Source organism: Marmota flaviventris, chromosome X (assembly GCF_047511675.1).
Source record: "Marmota flaviventris isolate mMarFla1 chromosome X, mMarFla1.hap1, whole genome shotgun sequence".
In the NCBI taxonomy this organism is placed as follows: Eukaryota; Metazoa; Chordata; class Mammalia; order Rodentia; family Sciuridae; genus Marmota; species Marmota flaviventris.
This window is the reverse complement of record NC_092518.1, coordinates 117,479,983-117,498,297: the sequence shown is the minus strand read 5'-3', so window position 1 is coordinate 117,498,297 and position 18,315 is coordinate 117,479,983. Positions and strand designations below refer to the sequence as shown.

Sequence of the window (18,315 nt, the reverse complement as noted above, 5' to 3'; positions counted from 1 at the left end):
GTTTTTTTTTTTTTTTTTTTGGTGTTAAGTTTTTTGAGTTCTTTATATATCCTGGAGATTAATGCTTTATCTGAGGTGCAGGTGGTAAAGATTTTCTCCATTCTGTAGTCACTCTGTTCATGTTCTTGATTGTTTCTTTGCTGTGAAGAAGCTTTTTAGTTTGATACCATCCCATTTTGTGATGTTTGATTTTACTTCTTGCACTTTAGGATTCTTGTTGAGGAAGTCGGTTCCTAAGCTGATATGATGAAGAGTTGGGCCTACTTTCTCTTCCAATAGGCACAGGGTCTCTGGGTAATATCTAGGTCTTTGATCCACTTTGAGTTGAGTTTTGTGCACGGTGAGAGATAGGAGTTGTATTTCATTCTACTACATGCGAATTTCCAGTTTTCCCAGAATCATTTATTGAAGAGGTTATCTTTTCTCCAATGTATGTTTTTTTGTGCCTTTGTCTAGGATGAGATAACTGTATTTATGTGGGTTTGTCTCTCTCTCTTCTATTCTGTTCCATCAGTCTTCATGTCTGTTTTTGTGCCAATATCATGCTATTTTTGTTACTATAGCTATAGTATAATTTAAGGTCTGGTATTGTGATGCCTTATGGTAAGCAAGGTTTTAATGAGGGTCTTGCAAGATCAGGTGTCTGGTGGTCAGATACACCCAAAGCAGTTACAATCAGTATTTTGTACCCTTGCGCACAAGTTCCCTCCCTCAATTCCTCACTGGCTGAATACAATGGGGTGTACAGTCTTTCTTGACATTGCCTAAGTTTTAATGTCTACTATTCAGTTATTTAAAGAAATGCATCTTTATTTGTCTCCACCTCCTTTATTTCTCTTGTGGTGAAAATATTGTCTTGGGGTGAGTACATTTTGGCATTATGCAGTTCTTGGGTTCTATTTTTTAATTAATTAATTTACTTTAATTAGGTATATATGACAACAGAATGTATTTTGATTCATTGTATACAATTGCAGTACACTTTTAATTTCTCTGGTTGTACACGATGTAGCATCTCACCATATTGCAGTCATACGTGTACCTAGGGTAATGATGTCCATCTCATTCCACCATCTTTCCTGCCCCCATTCTCTCACCCCACCCCTCCCTCCCTTTTGCCTCATCAAAGTTCCTCCATTTTTCCCATACCTCCCCCCAGTATGAATTGGCATCCACTTATCTGAGAGAACATTTGGTCTTTGGTTTTTTGGAATTGGCTTATTTCACTTACATAATATTCTACAACTCCATCCATTTACCTGCAAATGCCATAATTTTATTCTCTTTCAATGCTAAGTAATATTCCATTTTATATATATATATATATATATATATATCATAGTTTGTTTACCCATTCATCTATTGAAGGGCATCTAGTTTGGTTTCATAGTTTAGCGATTGTGAATTAAACTGCTATAAACATTGGTGTGGCTGTATTATTATAGTATGCTGATTTGAAGTCCTTTTGGTATATACTGAGAAGTGGGATAACTGGGTCAAATGGTGGTTACATATTTTTCCAAGTGAATTTCATGATTGATTCTGAGGAATCTTCATACTGCTTTCCAGAGTGGTTGCACCAATTTGTAGTCCTACCAGTAATGTATGAGTGTGTCTTTCCCCCTACATCCTTGTCAACATTTATTCTTGTCTGTAGTCTTGATAACTGCTATTCTGACTGGTGAGAGATGAAATCTTAGTTTTGATTCACATTGCTCTAATTATTAGAGATGTCGAACATTTTTTCATATTTTGTTGATCAAATGTATAATTTCTTCTGAGAAATGTCTGTTCATCTCCTTAGCCCATTTGTTGTTTAGGTTGTTAGTTTTTTTTGGTGATAAGTTTTTTGAGTTCTTTATATATCCTGGAGATTAGTGCTCTATCTGATATGTGTGGCAAAAATTTTCTCCCCAAAATGTAGGCTCTCTCTTCACCTCCTTGATTATTTCTTTTGCTGAGAAAAACCTTTTCATTATAATATGCCTTGGTGTAAATTTATTGTAATTTTGTACATTTAGTGTCCTCTAAGCCTCTTGTATTTGATTTTTCCCACTCATGGTTCATGTTTGGGAAATTTTCTGATATTATTTCATTGAAGAGATTGTGCATTCCTTTGGTTTGAATCTCAGTGCCTTCCTCTATTCCAACAATCCTTAGATTTGATCATTTGATGCTGTCCTCTAATTCTTGGACATTCTGCTCATGGTTTCTTACCATCTTCGCTGTGTGGTCAACTATATTTTATATTTTCAAGATTATATACTTTGTCTTCATTATCTTACATTCTGTCTTCCAAGTGATCTAGTGTTTTGGTGATGCTTTCTATTGAGTTTTTTATTTGGTTTATTGTTTTATTTATTTCAAGGATTTCTGATTTTTTTTCAGAATCTCTATTTCTTTCTTGAAGTAATCTTTTGCTACCTGTAATTGCTCCCTTATCTTTTTTGTTGGTGTAATCAATGGTTGCCTGTATTTTCTCTCCTATCTCTTTGTTGGAGTAAACATTTTTTTGCTTGTATTTGCTCATTTAGATCATTCATGAATTCATAGATTATTTTAATTATGTACATTCTGAACTCCTTCTCTGACATTTCATCAATTTCGCTGTCCATGGATTCTATTATTTTAGTATGCTGGTTTTTTTGGGGCCCTTTCTTCCCTTGTTTTTTTTTTTCATGTTGTCTGTGTGTCTTCTTTTCTTGCAGTGTGGATCTGAGGTATTTCAGTTTCTATCCTATAATTTTATAGTATCCATGCAGATTATCTGTACCTCACCTTGGTGTTGGGCTTCCAGACCCTGTTGTGATCCCATAATGGATGCTACTGCATCTAAAGGTGGTGGTGGCAATAGTAGAGGTAACTCAAGATAGCAGTGGGGGTGTCCCAAGATGAATGCCACCACTTTTGGAGATGGGGCTGAATGGGTGGACCTTACAATGGCTTCGTGCTGCCTGTTCTGAGATGCAACTGCTTCTAGACCCTGTCTGTTGCCCCAGTGTGGAGGCTACTGTGTGGGGAGGGCTATGGTGATGGCTGCAGTGTCCCAAGATGGAGGTGGGCTAGGCTTGAGCTCCCAGGTGGGCCCAGGGGATGGTGCTGGGCCTGACCTGGGCTAAGACTCCAGCGTGGGTCTGCCAGTCAGCAGGTCGGACTTGGGTTTAACCTGGGCCTTGGCTCCCTAATGGGTGGTGGGGGTGGAACTAGGCATGGGCCTGGGAAGTTCTATCTCTTAACAGAGATATTTCTATCTGTGTTTGTCCAGGCAACCCCTCCTCCCACTTCCTGTTTGTCAAGGGGCTGTTCAGGGGTATGGATTTTGAATCTACCACATCCACAGGCTGTTGTGCCATGGTGTGAGTTAACTGCAGGTAATCACTCTGCTTTATTTCTCCTCTGATTGTTTTTCTTACATTCTCAGTAATTTTACATTTAAAATTAAAACACGATTCTGAAAATGGACCACTGGACAAGTCTCCCCTTTTTATTTTCGTGCCTTTTGGTCTTATTTTTAGTTTTGTTCCTATATCCTCTGGTCCTCAAACTGTCTAAGATCTGCTGTTTTTTTCTCCTCATAGGAAAATGCATATAATTTAATCTCCAATACCAGTAGTTATTCTGTTGAGAAGTCATGGGAATTTATTAATTAACTGCTGTTTCAATTAACCTCTATGTTAATTACCTACACAAGAAATAATAAAACACTTTACTGCTGTGAGGACCCCAGCCCCAATTATGAAGGATGCCATTATTGAAGCTACTTTGCCCTTTTATTTTCCAAATAATCCCTCTAGTCAGTCTGCAAAACTTGACAGGCATCAAACTTTACAGTCTGGAGGAAGTAGTTTTAGTCACATTAATCACCAGTTTGGGTAGTAGAAATTTCCCTGTTGGTTTCCCCTTTGATTTTCTTTTTTAAAATTTATATATGACAGTATAGTGCATTACAATTCTTATTACACATATAGATCACAATTTTTCATATCTCTGGTTGTATACAAAGTATATTCACACCAATTCGTGTCTTCATGCATGTACTTTGGACAATAATGATCATTACATTCCACCATCATTTGTAATCCCATGCCCTCTCCTTTCCCCTCCAACATCTCTGCCCTATCTAGAGTTTGTCTATTCCTCCCATGCTCCCTCTATTTATCCCACTATGAATCAGCCTCATTATAACAAAGAAAACATTCGGCATTTGTTTTTTGGGGATTGGCTAACTTCACTTAGCATTACCTTCTCCAACACCATCCATTTACCTGCAAATGCCGATTTTATTCTTTTATTGTTGAGTAAAATTCCATTGTGTATATGTGCCACATTTTTTTATCCATTCATTTATTGAAGGGCATCTAGGTTGGCTCCACAGTTTAGCTATTGTGAATTGTGCTGCTATAAACAGTGATGTGTCCCTGTAGTATGCTGTTTTTAAGTCCTTTGGGTATAGACCAAGGAGAGGGATAGCTGGGTCAAATGAAGATTCCATTTTCATTTTTCCAAGAAATCTCCATACTGCTTTCCATATTGGCCGCACCAATTTGCAGTCCTACCAGCAATGTATGAGTGTACCTTTTCCCCCACATCCTTGCCAACACTTATTGATTTTTGTCTTCACAATAACTGCTATTCTGACTGGAGTGAGATGATCTCTTTGAGTAATTTTGATTTGCATTTCCCTAAATGCTAGAGATGATTAACATTTTTTTCATATATTTGTTGATTGATTGTATATCCTCTTCTGAGAAGTGTCTGTTCAGGTCCCTCTCAATAGGCTGAGATCTCAATGTGGGGGAGATGCATTAGTTGAGGTTTGGGAGCCCGACTGGTACATGAAAGAATTTCCAGTTGTCCCTGCAGAGCGAGAGACTGAAGAGAGAAGCAACACTAGCACTACAGTTGCTATGACTCACAGGTACCATTAAGCTGCATTCCACCTGTGTGCCCACCTGGGTACTGGGTAAACACATCACTTCCAAAATAGGAGCACATTCATTCATGTAGTTCTGCAGTAGTGAATATAGAGGGGGCACTAGATCATCACCTTCAGTGATGAACTCAACAGAAGCAGTCCTTGATTTCAAAAGATTGTGGTAAATAGAAACAAGCACATATGAAGTTCTAAGCTCTGACAAATACCTTAACAACTATAATACATAGTAGAGCAAGAGTCAGTTGAGCCTTCTGATGTGATAAAGTCAGGTGAGTCTGCCAAGGAGGTGATGTTGAAATGAGCACCTCAAGGAAGGAGGTTTGTTTGGAGAGAACCATGAGAAAAGGCATTGGATCATGGGCAAATGTCCTGTGGTGACAAAGAGTGTGGTGACAGTATGGCTTAGCACCATGTGAGAGGATGAGAGTGGAAAGGCATGAGATAAACATGCCTTTACATGAGAAATGAGGTAGAATGGGAAATGTTAGGAACCAAGTGAGGGAAGAGGCAGAGATGGGGAGGAATGATGAGTAGAGGAACCATTAGGTGGGGATGTGGAGGGTCTTGTTGAGATCAAAGCCATGTGCAGAAAATGAGGTGCCATATTGGCTCTCCCAACCATGCTGAGTCAGCCATTATTGACCAAAACCACAAAGGTGATCCCAGGTAGAACCAGAAGAACCACTAAAGCAAACCAAAGAATTGAAGAAATAACCAATTGTTTATTTATTTTTTGTGTGTTATTGTATTTTTATACCTTTATTTTATTATTCTATTTATATGTGGTACTGATGATCAAACCTGGTGCCTCACACATGCTAGGCAAGTGCTCTACCATTGAGCCACAACCCCAGCCTCAATCGTTTATTAAAAATTTTTTAGACTTATTTTTTTTAGTTATACATGACGGTAGAGTATATTTTGGCATATTTATACAAATATGGAATATATCTTATTCTAATTATGATCCCATTTTTGTGATTGTACATAATGTGGAGATTCACTGTGGTGTATTCATTTATGTGCATAAGAGTTATGTTAGATTTATTCCACTGTCTTTCCTATTCTGGTCCCTCTTTCCTCCCTTTTTTTCCCTTTGTCTAATTCACTGAACTTCTATCCCTCCCTTGTTATGGCTTAGCATCCACATATCAGAGAAAACATTCAACCTTTGGTTTTTTTGGGATTGGCTTATTTCACTTAACAACATTCTCCAGATGCATCCATATATTGACAAATGTCATCAAGTCATTTCTCTTTATGGCTGAGTAATATTCCATTGTGTATTATGTACCACATTGTCTTTATCCATTCATCTGTTGAAGGACACCTAGGTTGGTTCCATAGATTAACTATTGTGAATTGAGTTGCTATAAACATTGATGTGGCTGCATCACTGTAGTATGCTGACTTTAAGTCCTTTGTGTATATACTTAGGAGTGGGATGACTGGGTCAAATGGTGGTTTCATTCTAAGTTTTCTAAGGAATCTCTATAATGCTATCCAAATTGGTTGTACCAATTTTCAGTCCCACCAGCAACATATGAGTGTACCCTTTTCCCCACATCCTGGCCAACATTGTTACTTGTATTCTTGATAATTGCCATTCTGACTGGAGTGAGATGGAATCTTAGTGTAGTTTTAATTTGCATTTTTCTAATCGCTAGAGATGTTGAACATTTTTTATGTATTTGTTGATCGATTGTATTTCTTCTTCTGAGAAGTGTCTGTTCAGTTCCTTAGCCCATTTATTGATGGGCTATTGGTTTATTTGTTTTTTTGGTGTTAAGTTTTTTGAGTTCTTTGTATATCCTGGAGATTAATGTTCTATCTGAGGTGTGTGGTAAAGATTTTCTTCCATTCTGTAGGCTCTCTTTTCACACTTTGTTTCCTTTACTGTGAAGAAGCTTTTTAGTTTGATACCATCCTGTTTATTGATTTTTGATTTTACTTCTTGTGCTTTAGTAGTCTTGTTGAGGAGGTTGTTTCCTAAGATGACTTGTTGGAGCATTAGACCTACTTTTTTTTCCCTAGCATGTGCAGGGTTTCTGGTCTAAGACCTAGGTATTTGATTCACTTTGAATTGAGTTTTGTGCAAGGTGAAGAGACAGAGGTTAAATTTCATTCTACTACATATATATTTCCAGTTTTCCCAGAACCATTTGTTGAAGATGCTAACTTTTCTCCAATATATGTTTTTAGCACCTTTTTCAAGTATGAGATAACTGTATTTATTGAATTTGTCTCTGTGTCTTCTTCTGTTCTGTTCCATTGTTATTCATGCCTGTTTTGGTGCCAATACCATGTTGTTTTTGTTACTATAGCTGTAGTATAATTTAAGATCTGGTACTGTGATGCCTCTTGCTTCACTTTTCTGAAAAGATTGGCTCCCAGTGGCCAACACATGTGCTGGGAAATGCCTTGGCCCTTCCAGATCCTGCTGGATATAATTTTGGCCCTCAGAGCATCTGGCTGTAGATGGGGATCACACATTCTGAACTCCTCGCCCTGCACGGCTAGCCCCATCTCTGTTCCTTCAGCTTTGCCCTCAACATCCTGCCTCATGGGCCATCTTCAGAACCTGGCAGTTTAGTGGAGATGATATATTTCATCATTTTCACTTCTGTATGTAGCTCTTTTAAGTAACTATCAATCAAGAGAAAGTTGTTGAGCTCTGTGACAGACCTCAAGGTCCTCAAGGACCACAGACATTCAAAAGACTTCTCTATGCTCCTGCCTAATCTATTGATGTCTTATAGACTCTAATTATCTACTGCTTCATGACAAACCACCTAAAATATTGCCAAAATAACCATACTACCAAAAGCACTATACAGATTTAATGAAATTCCTTTATGAAGTCAAACAACAACAAGTGCTGGCGAGGATGTGGGGAAAACGGTACACTTGTACATTGCTGGTGGGACTGCAGATTGGTGCAGCCAATTTGGAAAGCAGTATGGAGATTTCTTGGAAAGCTGGGAATGGAGCCACCATTTGACCCAGCTATTCCCCTTCTTGGTCTATTCCCTAAAGACCTAAAAAGAGCATGCTACAGGGACACTGCTACATTGATGTTCATAGCAGCACAGTTCACAATAGCAAGACTGTGGAACCAACCTAGATGCCCTTCAATAGACGAATGGATTAAAAAAATGTGGCATTTATACACAATGGAGTATTACTCTGCATTAAAAAATGACAAAATCATAGAATTTACAGGGAAATGGATGGCATTAGAGCAGATTATGCTAAGTGAAGCTAGCCAATCCCTAAAAAACAAATGCCAAATGTCTTCTTTGATATAAGGAGAGTAACTAAGATCAGAGTAGGAACGAAGAGCAGGAGAAGAAGATTAACATTTAACAGGGATGAGAGGTGGGAGGGAAAGGGAGAGAGAAGGGAAATTGCATGGTAATGGAAGGAGACCCTCAGGGTTATACAGTGGAGGGGGTAGAGAGAGAGAGGAGGGGAGGGGAGGGGAGAGGTGGGGAGGGGGAGGGGAGAGGTGGGGAGGGGGAGGGTGGAGGATGGGAAAGGCAGCGGAGCACAACAGACACTAGTATGGCAATATGTAAATCAATGGATGTGTAACTGATGTGATTCTGCAATCTGTGTATGGGGTGAAGGTGGGAGTTCATAACCCACTTGAATCAAAGTGTGGAATATGATATGTCAAGAAATTTGTAATGTTTTGAACAACCCACAATAAAAAATTAAAAAAAAAAAAAGTCCAATGTCGTTCTTCATAGAAATAGAAAGAAAAAAGTCATGAAATTCATTTGGAATAATAAGAGACCCAGAATAGCCAAAGCAATCCTTACCAAGAAAAGTGAAGCAAGAGGCATCACACCCTGGGATGCCGGGGTTAAGTCTACAAGAACAAAGTTGGGGTCAGGGTTTCTATAAGGTTAATGGGAGGTTCTCAGCTTACTCATTGTCTCAGTAAAACTAGATGTGTATACCTAAAAGTGAAAGTGGAACTACTTACTTTCTCTGAGATTTATAAGGATCAAAAAGCTCTGACAGTGACTATGGTGGGACCAGATTGTGGGGATTCAGTTGTTTTGATGTTCACAAGTGGCACGGTCTCCAGCCCTGATTCTCAAGGACTGGGTGCTCTGGGAGATGCTACTTCTTTTTCATGAATACATGCACAACACATGGATGAACAACTGGATGAGGGAATGGATGCTTGAATGAGCAAAGCTTCCTTTCTCCTTTACTCTCTGGTCAGTTTCCCAGTGTCCACCATCCTGTGCTGAGGAGGGAAGAGTGACAGATCATTTTTATGGTTGCAGCCGTGACTGGACAAGGGGTGATCAAGATGTCCTATATCTGCTGTGATTCTCCTCACCCCTCACCAGAGCCGATTTTGCGGTTGGCCAGAGAGGCAGCAGGAAGAAGGACACATCTCCTTTAGTTGCCCTAGCTGACCAATTTGAGTGAGGTCTGCTCCTTGTCAGGGAAATAAAGAAAAAGGGGAAGCTCAAGGCTCTATAGAAGTAATATTAGGGAATAATAAATTTAATTAGCCAAATATTTATGAGAAAGAGAGGACTGGTGCTTTCCCAGCTGCTCAGTGCCATATAGAGCACATAAGGTCACTTCACCCATAGTCATAGAGCTGTGCAGATTTAAGGAGAAACTTTGACTCCAGCTTTTGAGTGAGCCTGTGGGAAAAGAGAACTTCGGGGCCATCTTAGAATTACTTCTGGCTATGTTTTGAATGTTTGTGTCTCCCCAAATTCCCATGTTGATCCTCACCTCCAATGTGTCATTAGCAGGGCCTTTTGGAGGTGATTATGTTATAGGGAAGAATCCTTATGAACAGGATTGGTACTTTTACAAAAGAGGCCAAGAGGGGTCTCTTGCCTCTCCACCACATGAGATTGTAGCGAGAACCCAATCTACTCTGAACCAAGACACAGGTCCTTGCCACACACCAAATCTACCAATGTCTTGATAGTAGAATCCCCCTACCCCACAACTTTGAGGTCTGTGAGAAATTCCTGTTATTTACAAGCTGCCCAACCTATGGTATTTTGTTGTAGCAGCCCAAATGAACTAAGAAACTTCTGTACTGGTTTCCTAGGACCTGAGTGACAAGGTTCCATTAACTAAGAGGCTTAAATAACAAAAATTAATTGTCTCACAATTCTAAAGGCCAGAAGTCCCAAATCAAGTTACTGGCAAAGTTGATTTCTTCTGAGGGTTTTGAAGGAAGATATGTTCCAGATTTTTCTCTTGGCTTGAAGATGACCTTCTCCTCTCTACATCACTTATCAGCTTCCCTGTATCTGAGCTCAAATTTCTTATTTTTATAGGGACACCAGATGTACTGGATCAGGGCTCTATTCTTATGGTCTTATTTAACCATAATTACTTCCATAAAGGTCTTCTCTCCAAATTAGTCCCACTGGGGGGTTATGGCTTCAATGTGTGAATTTGGGGGACATAGTTTAGTCTACAACAGGGCCAAAAATGTGTCTCCTTAGTGAGCTGAGAGCAGGAAGAGGAATAATTCTGGGTCCCCTGGTACTTTTCTCTTGAAGTCCAATCATTCCACCTTGTCCTAGGAGGGGAAAGAGCCAGGTTAAAGGTGTTACTGAGTTTTGGAAAGGCACAGAGCGTCCCACTGTCTTCAGGATCCCCAACACTTGCAGGTGTTTTAACCACCCTGAGGATGGGTCCTCTCCATTTTACTAGGCATCTACATTTGGATGAGAAACTTATTTCTGTGAGGCTTAGCTTCCTCAAGGGGGAATTGATGTCACTCTCCCTCAGGGACCTGAGTTCACCAGCCAACCTCCTAGGCACTGATCTGTAAGCTTTCAGCAGGTGCTTCCTCCCCAAACCCTTCCACATGGCAAGGCCAGAGCCACAAAGCCTGCCGTGGGACCGTTCTTTTAACTGACAATGCCAACCCAAGAAAGTCTGGGATGGTAGTGAGTAGGAACTAGGGTTGCAATGGCTCCTCCCCTTGGAGCAGGGAGGAAGAGGCTGGCTTATCCTACAAAGGCCCCAGGAGCAGTAGCCTCGGGAAGTAGAGTTCTGCCGGTCTGCACCATGTCCTGGGTTCCCGTCCTGCTCATGCTGTTAGTCTACTGCACAGGTGAGGGAACTCCCAGTGTCCAAAGCCTTCTGCTCCCTCTCTTGCTTTGCCCTGCCTCCGTGGGGTAACCCACATGCTTCTGTGTTCCCAGGTTGTGTTCCTCAGCCTGTGCTGCATCAGCCACCATCCATGTCTTCACCTCTTGGAACCACAGTCCGCCTTACCTGCACCCTGAGCAGCAACTATAACATTGGTGTTTATAGCATCTACTGGTACCAACAGAGGCTGGGCAACTCTCCAAGGTTCTTGCTAAGATACTTCTCATACTCAGATCAGCACTGGGGTCCCAATGTCCCCCATCGCTACTCTGGATCAAAAGATGTGGCCAGGAACCGTGGGTATTTAATCATCTCCAAACTGAAGTCTGAGGATGAGGCAATGTATTTCTGTGCTGTGGGTCCCCAAAGCATGGAGAGGGAAAAGATGGAGAGGGAGAGCAGGGAAGAAAAGGATCCTGCTGCTTCAGGATCCCAGATGCCCCAGGACATGTATACCTGAATTGAAGACAAGGTTTCACTCAGAGAGGCTGGTGTGGGAAGGGGGAGGATAGAAGCATGGGGCTGCACAGAGCCCAGGAGATAGGGACACTTAGCTCCTTCTTGTCTAGCAGTATGGCTGTAAACCTCATTGGAAGCTAGATTACAGAATTAAAGCTTTTTTGTGTTTTCAGAAGTTGTTTTGCTGAGTTTGGTCTGATTGCATGATCTCATGGGATGAAACTGACTAACTTAGGGCACAGGTCCCAGGAAAGTTACCAACCACAGTCTACTCAGTCAAGGCCCTGTGGGCAGTTTCACCTGAGCCTCTACTCAGGGTTATGGGGGCGGGGGGGAAGGAGAACAAGAGACTGACACAAGTGCCTTGGAGCAGGAACATCCTTGCCGGACAGGACCTTCTATTGTCATCTGATTATGCCCAGGAGTTATGAGGTGAACAAGGTTAAGAAAACACTTTTTATTGGGCCCTTGGGGAGGACAATAGGAGCCAAGTGAAAGAGATATAGCAGGCTCCCCACTTTGGTACTGTTTTTTTTTTTTTTAAATAAATTCAATATCCCTGACATAGAATGCATTTTTTAACTTTAAAATATTTGCAGTTTTTTTTAATTAATAACAAAACCGACATACTTATTTTTATTTGTTCTAATTACTTATACATGGCAGTAGAATGCATTTAGACACATCATACATAAATGGAGTATAACTTCTCATTCTTCTGGTTGTACATGATGTAGAATCATACTGGTCATACAATCATATATGCACATAGGGTAATTATGTCTGATTCATTCTACTATCCTCACTACCCTCATATCCTCTCCTCTCCCTTCACTTCCCTCTGTCTAATCCAAAGTACTTCTATTCTTCCTTAGAAGTATAGACACCCCCCTCCTTTTTGTGAGTTAGCATTCACATATCAGAGGAAACATTTGGTCTTTGGTTCTTTGGGATTGGCTTATTTTGCTTACCATGATATTCTCTAGCTTTATCTACTCACTGGCAAATGCCATAATTTCATTCCCCTTTAAGGCTGAGTAATATTCCATTATGTGTGTGTGTGTATGTGTGTGTGTGTGTGTGTGTATATATATATATATATATATATATATATATATATATATATATATATCTCACATTTTCTTTATATTCATAGGTTGAAGTACACTTAGGTTCCATAGTTTACCTATTGTGAATTGAGCTGCTATAAACATTGATGTGATTGCATCACTGTAGCATGCTGATTTAAAATCCTTTGGATATATACTGAAGAGTGGGATACCTGGGTCAAATGGTGGTTCCATTTATAGTTTTTTTTTAGGAATATCCATACTGCTTTCCAGAGTGGTTGCACCAATTTGCAGTCCCAACAGCAATGAACACACTGATTTTATACATTTAAATTATTTCGAGATTTCATGACAATAATTACCTATATAGTATGGCCCAGAAATGAAAATATACAAAATATTTTTAGAAACACATGTATTTCTACTGTATCATACAAAGATACATATTTTTATTTATTTATTAAAAGGTGTTGATGGACCTTTATTTTTTTTATTTATTTGTATGTGGTGCTGAGAATCGAACCCACTGCCTCATGCATGCCAGGCAAGCACGCTACCACTGAGCCACAACTTCAGCCCCCATATTTATTTTTAAAATAAAGACTTGGAAAATGAAACCAGTTAATCAAATTTTTACCAAACTATGACAAGAAACCTTTTATGCAAAAAAAAAAATTGGTGCAGAAATAACACTTTTAACTTTTCTGGTGTCTTAAAAATCACACTAATTCTATAAATTGCTATTTCTAAATATATAATTTTAATTGTTCCCTGCCCATTTCTGTCATGCTTACAATAAAACATAAAAGTGATCTATATATAATAAATGAAATTGTTACATTTAAAACTTTTCTTAATATAAAAGATAACATTCACATATCAGAGAAAACATTTAGCTTTTGTTTTTTGAGGGACTGGCTTATTTCACTTAGCATTATAGTCTCTAGTTCTATTTACTGGCAAATGCCATAATTTCATTCTTCTTTATGACTGAGTAATACATACCACATTTTCTTTATCCATTTATCGTTAAAGGGCACCTAGGTTGGTCTCATAGAACAGATCATATCTTATTTTTCTATTTAACTTTATATTGTACTACTTTACATGGAAGAAGTATCCTGATGACATGATATTTTACATACATTCTTTGATACTCACATCTACATTGATGATAGTTCACAGTCCACTTAAATAATTTTCTAGTAGGTATTAATAAGATCATATGTATAGTTCTACTCTTTTTGAAACTCAAGATATTCAGGTTTTATTATTACTGCCTTGGGAAACACTGAATTTAAAAAAAAAACCAAGCAAATCACTCATGGTACTGGTCATAACATTTGAGCAAAACTTGATGATTCTTCATTTTTTTTGAGTCTCTCTCTCTCTCTCTCTCCCTCTCTCTCCCTCTCTCTCCCTCTCTCTCTCTCTCTCTCTCTCTCTCTCTCTTTGTACTGGGGATTGACCCCAGGGTTGCTCTACCACTGAGCCACATCCCCAGACCTTTTTAATTCTTTTCTATTTTGAGATAGATTTTTCTTGTGTTGCCAAGACTGGCCTCGCCAGACAGGTTTTCCTTTCGTTGCCAAACTTGCCATCCTCCTGCCTCACCCTTTGGAGCCATTGGGATTACAGGTGTGTGCCAACATACCCAGCTTGAGTCTACTTTTTTTTGATACCAAGGATTGAACTTGGAGGCACTTAACCACTGAGCCACATCCCCAGCCCTTTGTATTTTTTTATTTTGAGTCAAGGTCTCACTAAGTTTCTTAGGGCCTCATTAAATTGCTGGTGCTAACTTTGAACTTATGATCCTCCCACCTCAGCCTCACAAGCTGCTGGTATTACAGGTGTGTGCCACCATGCCCAGCAAATCTCTGTTTTTAAATACATTTATTTTACTAAAAAATGAAGAAAAAAATTCTTTTTTCCCAATGAAGCAGAATTATGAGAAGAGAAATAATTATACTTCAAAGCTGGGTATATTTTATATTCTGAATTTTATATTTTATATTCTGTAAAATTCAGTTCTCATTGCTCTTCTGCAATATAATCAAACCCATTTATTTTAACAATATAAACAAAACATTAAGAGTCTTTACAAAATCATGACTATAGGCTTGGAGTATCATTTAGTTGTCAAGTGCAGGCCCAGTGTGTGCAAGGCCCTAGGTTCAATCCTCAGCACCCCCCCCTCCCCCAAATTATGATTACAATCAAAAGCTTTAAACAGGAGTGTTGAAATTTGGCTCAGGGATGGAGCTCTTGTCTAGCATCTGTGAGGTGCTGGATTTTGCCCCAGCACTGCAAAAAGAAGAAGAAGGAGGAGGAGGAAGAGGAGGAAGAGGAGGAGGAAGTTTGGAACAGTATGATAAATCTAATGGAAATCTCTTTTTAAAAAATTTTTTTTTATTAGTTGCTCAAAACATTACAATGGCAATCTCTTAAACTCCATTTTAAGATAGTTCTGCTTCCAAATAACATTTTAAAATGGTCTCCAACAATCTGATTATAATTAGTCATCACCATTTTAGGAATATTTTTTCAATATTCAAAAAGCATAATATTTGGCATCAGAAAGTACTTTTGATTTGTGAATAAAAAAAACCATGTACTAATGTCAGTGGTTCCTGTGACAGATAAATTTCCTCTTTCAAGTAATGCCTGTTCCACAATTAAAGTAGCACTATGTTTTTATTTTTCTGAGAGTTTATTAAAGAAACCACAAACCACATTTTTTTTTAGTTGAGGTGAAAAAACGGCTTCATAAGTTCATATGTTGTAAAAGCCACTGCTTGAGAGGGAATACACAGAATGAAATTAAGGGATAAGCCACAATATAATCCTTTTCAAATTCTGTGGTGTCAACAGACATAGTTCATAGTCTCCCGCAAGGTAAGGTGCTTTTCAAAATCTGGTGGAATAGTTCCTAGTTATATTTTCTGATGAGTTACATCAAATGGGTATGATATTGCCTATGTTGTTGCAACAGCAACACCAGCACAATGTAAGTTAATGTGTTTTCAGCACCATGACTTTAGGATTGTCTGATGAAGGTCTGCTAAGAAGGGTAAGAGCATGGGAAAGCCCAACACTCTTTAAGATAATCAAAAGTAAAAAATGAAACACCTGCAACAGCCACGTCAATGTTTATAGCAGCACAATTCACAATAGCTAAACTGTGGAGCCAACCTAGATGCCCTTCAGTGGATGAATGGATAAAAAATGTGGCATATATACACGATGGAATTTTACTCAGCAATAAAAGAGAATAAAATCATGGCATTTGCAGGTAAATGGGTGGCATTGGAGAAGATGGCAATTAGCCAATCCACAAAAGAAAACAAATGCCGAATGTTTCCTCTGATATAAGGGGGCTGACTCATAGTGGGGTAGGGAGGGGGAGCATGGGAGGAATAGATGAACTCTAGATAAGGCAGAGGGATGGGAGGAAAAGGAAGCAGGCAAGGGGTTAGCAAGGATGGTGGAATGCGATAGACATCATCATCCAAAGTATATGTATGAAGACTCGAATTGGGTGACAGCATACTTTATATATAAACAGAGATATGAAAAATTGTGGTATATATGTATAATAAGAATTGTAGTGCAAAAAAACAAAAAGTTCATGTATAAAGGCATGAATTGGCGGGGACATACTTTATATACAAAGATATGAAAATTGTACTCTATATGTGTAACAAGAATTGTAATGCATAAAAAAGAAGCCATTCCTAATATAGTGAGCATCAGTCTTTGTAAAAATCCAAGGAAACCACCTTTGCATAAATTGGTTTGAATGCATGAATGATTCCTGTGTAGGTGTGTTGCCCTTTCATCTGGAATGCTCAATGTATTCTAACCATGTCAAGAAGGTAAGTACAGATAACTGCTGTCATACCTGTGATGGATCCATCCGTTAATCTGTGAACACGACCATAGGGAAAGATTTGAATCATCATTGCACCATTTCCTTTATACAATCCCAGGTGTCCTTCTCTTTGGAGAGCAACACACAATGTAGAAAATACTCTTCCATGATTCGAAGATTTTGGCTTGGAAAATATCAGTACCCTAAATGCCTGTAATCGTGATTGTGAGCTTGTAATAAAATCTTTACTCATTCCAAAGGAACCACTGTTGTTTTTGCACAGCATCTGGCAATACCTCTGGCCAAGAAGGAGCCCAGTCAGTAGAATTTGCAGCAGACAGTGGGCCCTCCAGCCCCTGCTGCCTGCAGCATGGCGGGAGGGAGATGGCAGGGCTGCCGCCACAGCCATCAGGACAAGGACATCTTGGGAGCCTTGGTTGTCAATTTACAAACCACAGGTCTGAACACAGCTGTGCCTGTAGTGACAGGAAGCTGACCACCATGCTGGGAGTACCAGATCTACCTTGGTACTGCTAACATTTTGGGTTGGACAAATTTTTGCTGAGGGGCTGTCCTGTGTATTGTAAAATGTAAAGTTGCCAGATGCCAGTACATACCTGATGTTTCCCTGCACATTTGTAACAACCCAAAATGTCTCCAGACATTGCTAAATGTCCCCACAGTGGAAAAATTGGACACTTAGGTGAGAGAAACACACTTATTCTTCTGCACAGGGGAGTGGCAGGAGCTAGCAAACATTTTCTGTAAACAGCCAGATACTAACTTTTGGCATTGTGGGTCCCACTGTGTGGTGTGCCACCTGTAAAGCTACTTGAGTGGTCTTTTACTGGGTACTGAGCCATGGGGGACTTAAATCTCCCCTAGGAAACCATCCCAGCATTCCCATGTGTAGACCACCCAAGACATGAGATATCTGCCCTCCCTCTACCAATGGGACAGTTCTTGTAGCTCTGGAATATTGGGCGTAACCCATTGGGTTTGGACAGCCCACCTCCTGCCTTAATTTGGTGAAGAACATTCTGTAGAAAACCTTTGAAGTTCCCTTGTATAAATAAATGGAACGGGGTGGATGGGTGGGGGGCTCAGTCTTCCCACTCCCTTCCCAGTGTGGAAGCTGGACACCTAAGGTTGTAGAACTGTCCAGCCCTTGCTTTTCAAAATTAATTCCTGTGTAGTGTGGTTTCTTCAGGTGTTTTCTTTTCTTAGCTTTAATTTGCAGCCAGTCTGCATCATGCAGAGGAAACCCAAATTCCATCGCTGGCGCCAAAGGTGGTGAGACTACTGTCTGTTGAAATATTCAGGTTTTCCCCTACAGTAAGAAACCCTTTACAGACCACAGGTGAACAAATGGGTATGGCTATGTTCCTATTAAACTTAATTTATAGAAATAATTGGGGCTCTGGCCGGCTGATCCTCTACTCTAGGGAACACTCAAACTCTTGCCTCCATGTTTCCATCAAACCACACTTGGTGGGGCCATCAAGGTCCTTCTTAACTCTTTCTGTATTGATGCCCAAAGAACTCTATGTTTTGCTTATCATCTGCCCCCCCTGCCCCAATTTTTTTTTTTGCTTTCATCCTTCATGATCTGAGGTTACATGCCTTGACAAGAAATCCAGAAAGCAGGGATGTAAGGTTGGGCTTATCCATCATTCTGTCATTCCTGCCCCACCAGCTCAATGGAGGATGAAATCCTGAACTTGGCTCTGGTTGGCCTTAGAGGGTCACTTGAAATCAAGGCCACCACTTCCAATGTTTTATGTAAAGGAAATAATGATAGCACTAATTAATTAATTTAAAGT

At 39.6% G+C, this 18,315-nt stretch overlaps 1 protein-coding gene and 1 pseudogene across 1 annotated transcript; one reads left to right on the top strand and one right to left on the bottom strand.

Annotated features, from left to right (window-relative positions):
- The first annotated feature begins 10,801 nt into the window (after nt 1–10,801).
- On the top strand, nt 10,802–11,716 carry LOC114084461 (immunoglobulin iota chain-like). The gene is made up of 2 exons (XM_027925552.2): nt 10,802–11,051; nt 11,143–11,716. The coding sequence occupies exons 1-2, from the start codon at nt 10,907–10,909 to the stop codon at nt 11,547–11,549; spliced, it is 552 nt and encodes a 183-aa protein (XP_027781353.2). The 5' UTR covers nt 10,802–10,906; the 3' UTR covers nt 11,550–11,716.
- A 3,646-nt stretch (nt 11,717–15,362) lies between these two features.
- LOC114084460 (solute carrier family 25 member 16-like) lies at nt 15,363–16,629 on the bottom strand (annotated as a pseudogene).
- Nucleotides 16,630–18,315: the final 1,686 nt, after the last annotated feature.

What these genes read in the sequence shown, in the direction of transcription:
- LOC114084461 (XM_027925552.2), top strand. Translation starts at nt 10,907, where the DNA reads ATGGCTCCTCCCCTTGGAGCAGGGAGGAAGAGGCTGGCTTATCCTACA. An exon ending in GCTGTTAGTCTACTGCACAG is followed by an intron (nt 11,052 to 11,142) that starts GTGAGGGAACTC and finishes CTGTGTTCCCAG; the next exon opens with GTTGTGTTCCTCAGCCTGTG.